This window comes from Nicotiana sylvestris, chromosome 5 (genome assembly GCF_000393655.2).
Source record: "Nicotiana sylvestris chromosome 5, ASM39365v2, whole genome shotgun sequence".
NCBI classification, from domain to species: Eukaryota; Viridiplantae; Streptophyta; class Magnoliopsida; order Solanales; family Solanaceae; genus Nicotiana; species Nicotiana sylvestris.
Genome location: NC_091061.1, coordinates 46,620,843 through 46,629,861, shown reverse-complemented (window position 1 = coordinate 46,629,861; position 9,019 = coordinate 46,620,843). Strand labels below are relative to the sequence as shown.

Here is a 9,019-nt window from a genome sequence, read left to right as displayed (position 1 = left end):
TGTCGTGTGAGAAAATAAAGTTAGATAACTTTGGTAAAAAAAAAAACCATAGTTATATGACCATTTATAGAATTTACCTGTTAAAATTTTATGCGTAAAGATCTTTCAACCATTTGTGGATATAAATATTATTCAATTGTTCTAGTTTATGTGAACCTTTTGGAGTACAAGAGTTAACTTGATTAATTTTTTTGTGTGAATACGGATATAGAATTTCTATTTTTAAAACAAATTCTACATATTTAGAAATTATACTATAAGTCACAATAGTTAATAATCTTAAATATTTAAAAAGCATTTACAAAAATTGTGGTCAAAGAAAACCTTTTTTTGACTCCCCAAATAGTATAAGCTTCACAAAGTGGAACATAGGGAGTATTTCTTTTATTTCATGTGTTAGTTACCTACCTTAATTTGCATTAACACGTTTAATATACGTTCATTCTTCATTTTGAAATAATATTTGTGTAGAAGTAATTTGGTTTAGTCTAGTATCTTGATAGGAGAGTTGAGAAGAGATTGACTGATATAAGCAATATAACTTACGAAAAGTTTTTAATTTTTATATTAAGTACTATTTTTCAATGTACCAAAAAAACAAATAAGTTGAGGAGGCGTTGTTTGAAAACTTAGTTGAAAATATGTCTATTTAATTTTTTTCAAAAAGTTTTAATACTAACTTTCTTCGAAAAAAAAAAAGTTCAATGAAGGACTTTCAGAGTGTTTTTCATTGGAACCTTTTTTTTCCACTCACATAACACTCACAAATTTTAATAAGAACTGCAATTATCCGAAAAATACATTTTTCTCCAATCAAAAAATCTGGTTGACCTCTAACTTTCAAATCTACGCTTGAGATTTTTCTCGAGCTTTAGCCTTTAGCTGTCTTAACTGACGCACCATAATTCTATATTAAGTTTCTATATTTAAACATATTTCCTATAGTTAAGGGACCATCCCTGCATAGTCGTGGGTTTCGGGTAACTAACTGCTCTATATGTGTTTGGAAGCGGAGTTAGGATTTGAAATTTATGCGTTCTGAATTCATTACCGAACACATAGTCTATCTTAATTATTGGGTTCGTAATTAAATATTTATATATATTTTATAAATTTTTTAATATAAATATAAAGTTTAAGCAAAAATCATTGGGTTCATCTGAACTCACGGCTAATGCTCCCCTCCGCCCCTTATCTTCGCTACAAAAGGCAAGAGAAGTTCAGCTGAGTTTGAGGGAACATTTACATTTTTGTACCTAGTTTTTTTGGTTTCTTGAAATTCACGAGGTAACCTAACTTTGCTATTATCGTTAAACAATAAGGTATCATCCTAATGATATTAACTTTGGGAGAAATTCAAAAATAGTCAAATTTATAAGTGGTCACTTAAAATTAGTCACAATTTCAAAAGTAATCGAAATTTAGTCACTTTTTATGTAAAGATAAATTTGAAAGAAAATATTGTTCAAAATCCGAAAAATACTTCAGTATAACATACTGGATTATACTGGAATTCCAATATAATATACTGGAACTCCAGTATATTGTACTGGAGTTCCAGTATAATATACCAATCCAGCATAATATACTGGAGATTGGATCTCAAGTATATTATACTGGAACTTTCCGCATGTTGGAGTTCCAGCATAATATGCTGGAAATTCATATACAGGTGCACCGATCTCCACGATATTATCTTTCCGTATTGCAGCAAAATAGTGACTATTTTTCAATGACTTTGCAAACGCTGACTATTTTTGAATGACCAGTCCGAAAACTGGCTAGCCCATGCTATTTTTACATTAACTTTTGGATACAATAAAGTCACGTGCAACAAATTTGCTTGCCTTTTAAAGGCCTCAAAGCTTTTCTCTTATTTATCCATTTTTTGAAGATACAATTCATAAGTTAATATCAAAACTCTAATATAAACATAAAACCTGTAAAAAGGGTATTAAACGATACCTTTTTTTTAGATGATACTTACGATAGAGTTTATTTACATTGCATCTTTTATGCAAAATAAACTATAATCTAAACTAACTGACAAATTAATTAATTTTAGTTGATTATTAAATACTCGAGTAACCAAAAGAAAATATATCATCCCTGTCAAAATTATTGGTATTCATGAAAAAAATACTATAATTAATTAAGGAAAAATGAAAGCCGCTTTTAAATAGTACAGAAAAGTTTCATAAAAAAATTTCTTTTGTTTCTCGAGTATTCCATTTCTAATTAAACTTAAATATCTTTAATCAATAGAAATTGAATTTCATTAGGTAATTAATCATATCAGTTCACATCACCTACATCATTCTACCCAAGTATGTAAGGCACATCTACATAGATATGTCCCATGAGTATAATATAAAGTTATAAACTTTGAAACGAAAAAAGAGACGAGTACTAGAAATAAAAATGAATATGGGATTGAAATTTATAATTCAACTGATTGACTATCGAACTTTCACATATCACTTTGTTGATAAATTAGATTATACACTTTTATAATTCCCTCACCATTTTGTCCTTCCCTTGTGTAGAATATTTTTTTTAAAAAGAAAGGGAAAAAAATTGGTGGTGGAAAGACAGATCAGCAAACGGTAAGTGAAAAGGCCACATAATAGTGAAACCGTGTCCAAACCACATCCATTTCCTTTAAATAACTGCCCAACATACACCTTACAATGACAATCTACCAACGCAAAACTTGAGACAAGGGATTCGAAACTCCGTTTGGTTGCAGTTGCACATTTCTACTGACTGATCATCGTACAAGGTACTCATTTTTCACCATCACTCTTCCTTTTAACTCCCCCAAATTAGTTTGGAACTGAGGTTGTGAGGATTTTAGATAAAAGTGTTAAAGAATTTTCTTTTCTGGTTCTTGAAACAATAGTAATGCAAATGGTAGTGATTAAGCATATAAAAATTAATGATTGAAAAGATAGTTGATAAGGAAAATATTGTTTTCAAGATATACAATTTGAATTATTGTATATTGTGAAAGTTATATATGCTAATATTTTATTAATAGAATGGAGTCAAACATCTTGAGAAGTTAAAGATGACTAAAGTGTTATATAAAATTTGAACAATAAAGTGAATTTGAATTGTTGACAATTTTGAAAGTTATATAGGGAAATGTTATATAGAAAATGTAGAGACTAAGGCATAGTTGTTGTTGTTGTTGTTGTTGTTACATAGGAAAACGTTAACAATGGAATGATTTTAATACCTTGGAACGTCCAAAGTTGGCATATAAATTGGAAGCGAGCAAGAAAGTGTTTTTGTTGGGTTGGAAGGTGGATTGCAGGAGGAGAAGTAAAATCAATTGTGGTTTAGGATTTCAGAAAACTCTTTCACTTGTGGGCATTATGTTGGGTTGGAGGTGTGGGTTGGGGGGGGGGGAGGGCAGAGTTATAGTATTACAGAGGCGGATCCAGGATGTAAACTCTATGGTTTCAACCTTTAAAGTTCTTAGTAATAAACTCATTAGTCTTAAAGTTATGGGTTCATCTACAATTTGTTGCAATTTTAGTGAACTTTTGCACATAAATTTATGCTCCAAGTCGAAAGATATGGGTTCAATTGAACGCAAGTTCTAGTTCTAGTTCTAAATCGGTTGGAACCATGTACTCCAGGAATATACTCAAGAAATATGAGCCCTCACACTTGGTGATACTTTATGTACATAATGTTTGCAATTTCAACCCAAACGCAAGGTCTCAAACCGACGGTGTCATCATCAGCTAGCCATTCATCAGAACGATTCTCTCCTGCCTCGACTTCCTTTCCAAAGGTATTACCACTGTTCTGTTTGTTAAGAGTAATATCAAACATATCTTGTTAACTCGTGTTATAGGATGATGTTGTATTCAGCATATTTTAGGATACTATTTAGTTTCAGAAAACAATTATGTACTTCTACACTTATGTATGTAAATTCTTCTCTACATAATGAGATTCTTCTGTGGTTACGTTAATCAAGGAAGCTAGAATTCTGAACTCTAACTTACAAAACATATTTATCCAATGGACGTGTTTTGATATAAAATTGTTCTCCTCGTTTCCACAATTTTGTGTTTCTGATTACATTGTTAAATTGTGTGTGTGTCTGGAGAAATGTTCTATATTTTCCGTGACGTAATGTTGATGTCAATATCTCTTCATAGAACTGTATTTCGCAGGGCAGTCCATTTTCGTCAAAGCAAAGTTCTTTTCAAAGAGGTCAATTTCATGTTAGACGATACCTTGGGCTCAATCGAACTGGTAAAAGAAGAAATAATGCAGGTAAATGACGCTGATTCATCTCATTTAGTTTTTATTGCTTGTTTAAAATTTAGAGGCAGCTGACTGTCTTGTTTCTTTTTCGGCTGAAGTTACTACCACTACTGAAACACTTCCACACTTTAAACAGGAAATACCTGCCTTCAATTTTTGCCTTTTATTTGATTCAGAGTTATCAACTCAGTATTGTTCTGTGAATTCCTAGTATCATCTTTGTAATTTTTGCCTTCAGAATCCAATGAAATTATTGAACTGACTTACATCATTTTTTTGTCTTGATCTATCTTATTAAGGTCTTATTTTTCGCGATGCATCTTCTGAGATTGTTATGTGTTACATTACTCTGTTCGATGGAATTGTGGTATTGCCGTATAATCCTGTTCGATTTACTAATGTACCTAAATTAGTCGTGATATTTTATCCATTTTGTTTGTTGATACTGTAGGTATTGCAGTGTCACCAAGTTGTGTCCTTCCTCTAACCGAGGAAAATGTTGAGAAGGTTCTAGATGAAGTCAGGCCAGGCCTAATGGCAGATGGAGGGAATGTTGTACTACATGAGATCGATGGCCTAGTTGTAGTTCTTAAGCTTCAGGGAGCATGTGGATCTTGTCCAAGTTCCACAATGACACTTAAAATGGGAATTGAAACCCGCCTTCGCGACAAAATCCCTGAAATAATGGAAGTAGAGCAGATTCAGGACTCTGAGACTGGCCTTGAGTTAAATGAGGAAAATATTGAGAAGGTACAAGACACTTGGCCTCTGCAGATTTATTTCCAATAATTTATTGAAATGTGTAATTACTGTTAGCTTGTTCTAAGTAGTATTTAGAACCAAAATAATGCATTATTTCCAATAATGTCAGCTTCTTGGAGAGATTAGACCATATCTGGTAGGAGCAGGTGGTGGAGAACTTGAGCTTGTTCAGATTAATGACTACGTTGTTAAGGTTCGACTGAGTGGACCGGCAGCTTCCGTGATGACAGTTCGTGTAGCTCTTACTCAAAAATTAAGAGATGCAATACCAGCTATTGCTGCAGTTCAGTTGATAGAATGAAGGAAATGCTCAGCCATATGACGACGTTTTCCTGCAAGAATTACAGTAACATCATTTTTGGTATAAATGTAGTATTCTTTATCCCTAGACTACATGTTACCCTATTGCATGTAACACAGAGGAGCTTCTAGAAGTTTTCTTGAACTTATAATGTGCCAAGTAATGGAAGACTTCACCTGAACATTCTTCCAAATTGTAAGTAAAATGAACTTAAAAATTACATGATGATTTTCTGGAACTATATGGTGGTCTAGTTCATTTTACTGACTCCTTTTGCATCTAAAGAAGCATGATCTGTACTTAATACACGGCAGCGGAACTACCTATTGTTTCTGCACAAGCTGAAGTAGTAAATAGTTAAACTGTCGATAAGACCAAACTAATCATGATCAATAATAGATGTGAAACTGCCATGTCAATACAAACTCAGAAGTTCATATCTACTGTGTTTATACTGAAAGCACTTGCACACCAGCGAAAAAGTACTGCAGATTACAGTCAGATATCAGTTTCTTAGTAACTTGATATCAAATAAGTACAAATAATTAATTTTGAACAGTGTAAATCAAATGAATTGTGGTAGAATCTTGAACTCGAACCCGTAAAATTCAAATTCTGGATCAGCTACTGGATATCAAGTTTAACCGGAATTTCCTCAACATATACTGTGGAAGTTGATATAGTAGTATAGGATTGGCATATTTCATATTGATGGGAACATTGATTAGCTACGTACAGATGTTATGTATAATATACCCATTTTACTTGGATTCTCATTCAACAATATAATTCTGCAAATTTGACTTTCCATTTTCCTTTTCTAGTCAATTGAAAATATTTACTTCAGTGATTATAATAATAATTTGCAAGAGTCACCGAGACTTTGGGTACTGTAAACGCATTAGGGTTGAGGAGGTTGGGGGCCATGCGTATGATGAGTAGGGGTAGAGCGACCAGACCAGATGAAATTCCGGTTGAATTTTGGAGGAGTGTGGGTAGAGCAGGTTTGGAGTGGTAAACTAGGTTGTTCAATATTATTTTCAGGATGAAGTAGATGCCGGATGAGTGGAGGTGGAGCATGATGGTATCGTTGTACAAGAACAAAGGCGATATCCAGAATTGTAACAACTATAGCGGTATCAAGTTACCAAGTCATACCATGAAAGTTTGGGAGAGGGTGGTGGAAAGGAGGATGAGGAGAATTGTGTCTGTATCTGATAACCAGTTCGGGTTCATGTCAGGTCGTTCAACTACGGAGGCTATCCACCTTATTAGGAGGTTGGTGGAACATTACAGGGATAGGAAGAAGGATATGCACATGGTGTTTATTGACCTGGAGAGAGTGTATGACAAGGTACCTAGGGAGGTTCTTTGGAGATGCCTAGAGGCGAAAGGCGTTCCAGTTGCTTAAATTAGGGCAATTAAAGACATGTATGAGGGAGCTAAGACCCGGATTAGGACAGTGGGAGGCGATTCAGAGCATTTTTCGGTTGTTATGGGACTGCACCAAGGATCTGCGCTTAGCCCATTTTTATTTTCTCTGGTGATGGACGCACTGACACACCATGTTCAAGGGGAGGTGCCATGGTATATGTTATTCGCTGACGACATAGTTCTGATTGATAAGACCCGAGACGGCGTTAACGAGAAGCTGGAGGTTTGGAGACAGGCCCTTGAGTCTAAGGGTTTCAAGTTTAGCAGAACTAAGACAAAATACCTAGAGTGCAAGTTCAGCGCTGAGTCGAGGGAAGTGGGCGTGGACGTGATGCTTGAATCACAAGTCATCCCCAAGAGAAGCAGTTTCTAGTACCTTGGGTCGGTTATACAGGGAGATGGGGAGATTGACGAAGATGTCGTGCACCATATAGGGGTGGGGTGGATGAAGTGGAGGTTAGCATCTGGAGTCCTATGTGACAAGAAGGTGTCACTGAGGCTCAAAGGTAAGTTCTATAGAGCGGTGGTTAGACCAGCCATGTTGTATGGGGCAGAGTGTTGGCCGGTTAAGAACTCGCATATCCAGAGGATGAAAGTAGCAGAAATGAGGATATTGAGGTGGATGTGCGGGCAAACTAGGATGGATAGGATTAGGAATGAAGATATTCAGGAGAAGGTGGGCGTGACCCCGATGGATGACAAGATGCGGGAAGCTAGGCTCAGATGGTTTGGGCACATGCGGAGGAGAAGTCCAAACGCTCCAGTAAAGAGATGTGAGCGGTTGTCTTTGACAAGTATAAGAAGAGGTAGAGGGCGACCCAATAAGTATTTGTTAGGTGTTGTCCTGATTTTCTTATCATATCTAGTTTTCCTATCTCTTGAAGGAAATGGCAACATGTTTACCATAATTGGGTTTTCCTTCTTGTATAAGGAAATTATATATCTCGCATATTTGGCTAGTCCTTTTTCTTGTAGGAAAATATTTGGTCTTCTATATATTAGTCCTCCATTCTCATTCAGCAACATCCACAATGTAGCCATATGGGGTTTGAGAGTCGTGTTTAAGGGGAAAACTTTACGGGACAAGTGTTAGCGTGTCACTTGTGTTTGCCTCTTCGTGAGGTTGTTCTCTCAATATTTTGTACTCTCTTTTATATAGTGGATTTTTCATCTCCGCCGTGGATATAAGTCAGTTGACCGAACCACGTTAAATATTTTTGTCTCTTTTGGTAGATTTCTCTTTTGTTGTCTGATTTATCGTCGTTGAAGGTTTGCTTTACTAGCTTCCGCATGGCACATGATTTTTTATGTCCTAACAAGTGGTATTAGAGCGATGTTCAATATAGGTTCATCTTGGCGGGTTAAGTTTTAGCCGCAACATATTTGGCGATAATCGTGATTTTTGTCTGAGAAATTTGACCGGTGTGCTATGCACGTTGAGACAAACTTTATGGTGGAGATTTGGAGATGCGGCTTGTTCAAGGCTATGTGAAGAAGGTGGATCAAATTTATTTCGTTAGAAAATTCCAGCTAAGGTGAAGAATTGTTAGGTATTGTCCTGATTTTCTTACCATATTTAGTTTTTTTATCTCTTGAAGGAAAAGGCAACACATTTACTATAATTGGGTTTTCCTTCTTGTATAAGAAAATTATAAATCTTCCATATTTGGCTAGTCCTTTTTCTTGTAGGAAAAGGTTTGGTCTTCTATAAATTGAGGATCCTCCCTTCTCATTCAGCAGCATCCACAATGTAGCCATTGGGGTTTTAGAGTCGTGTTTAGGGAGAGAATTTTACGGTACAAGTGTTAGTGTATCACTTGTGTTTGCCTTTTCGTGAGGTTGTTCTATCAATATTTTGTACTCTCTTTTATATAGTGGATTACTCATCTCCGTTGTGGACGTAGATCAGTTGACCGAACCACGTTAAATGTTTGTGTCTCTTTTGGTAGATTTCTCTTTTGTTGTCTGATTTATCATCATTGAAGGTTTGTTTTACTAGCTTCCGCATGACACCTGACTTTTTTCAATCTTAACAGTATTGGGGAGAGGTGATCAGGCACGACATGGTGAGACTTCAGATTTCCGAGGACATGTTGTAGGATAGGGGGAAGCGGAGCTCTTTGCTACTCTGTACCGGGTGAGAGGCTAGACTGACAGGGTTGTGTCCTATAGTGCTAGTAGTTATTGTTGTGTCCACACTTCTCTTTCACTTTTCATAGTACCGAGCCTTTCTTA

The 9,019-nt window shown here is 35.5% G+C and overlaps 1 protein-coding gene across 2 annotated transcripts; it reads left to right on the top strand.

Moving 5' to 3' along the window:
* Positions 1–2,639: 2,639 nt before the first annotated feature.
* Positions 2,640–5,591, top strand: LOC104242236 (nifU-like protein 3, chloroplastic). Of its 2 annotated transcripts, none has more exons than XM_009797258.2 (5): positions 2,640–2,782; positions 3,648–3,805; positions 4,194–4,296; positions 4,739–5,037; positions 5,159–5,591. In XM_009797258.2, the coding sequence occupies exons 2-5, from the start codon at positions 3,692–3,694 to the stop codon at positions 5,348–5,350; spliced, it is 708 nt and encodes a 235-aa protein (XP_009795560.1). In that variant the 5' UTR covers positions 2,640–2,782; positions 3,648–3,691; the 3' UTR covers positions 5,351–5,591. The 2 variants fall into 2 exon arrangements, with proteins under 2 accessions (XP_009795560.1, XP_009795558.1); XM_009797256.2 differs by having other exon boundaries at positions 2,659–2,782; positions 4,179–4,296.
* Positions 5,592–9,019: the final 3,428 nt, after the last annotated feature.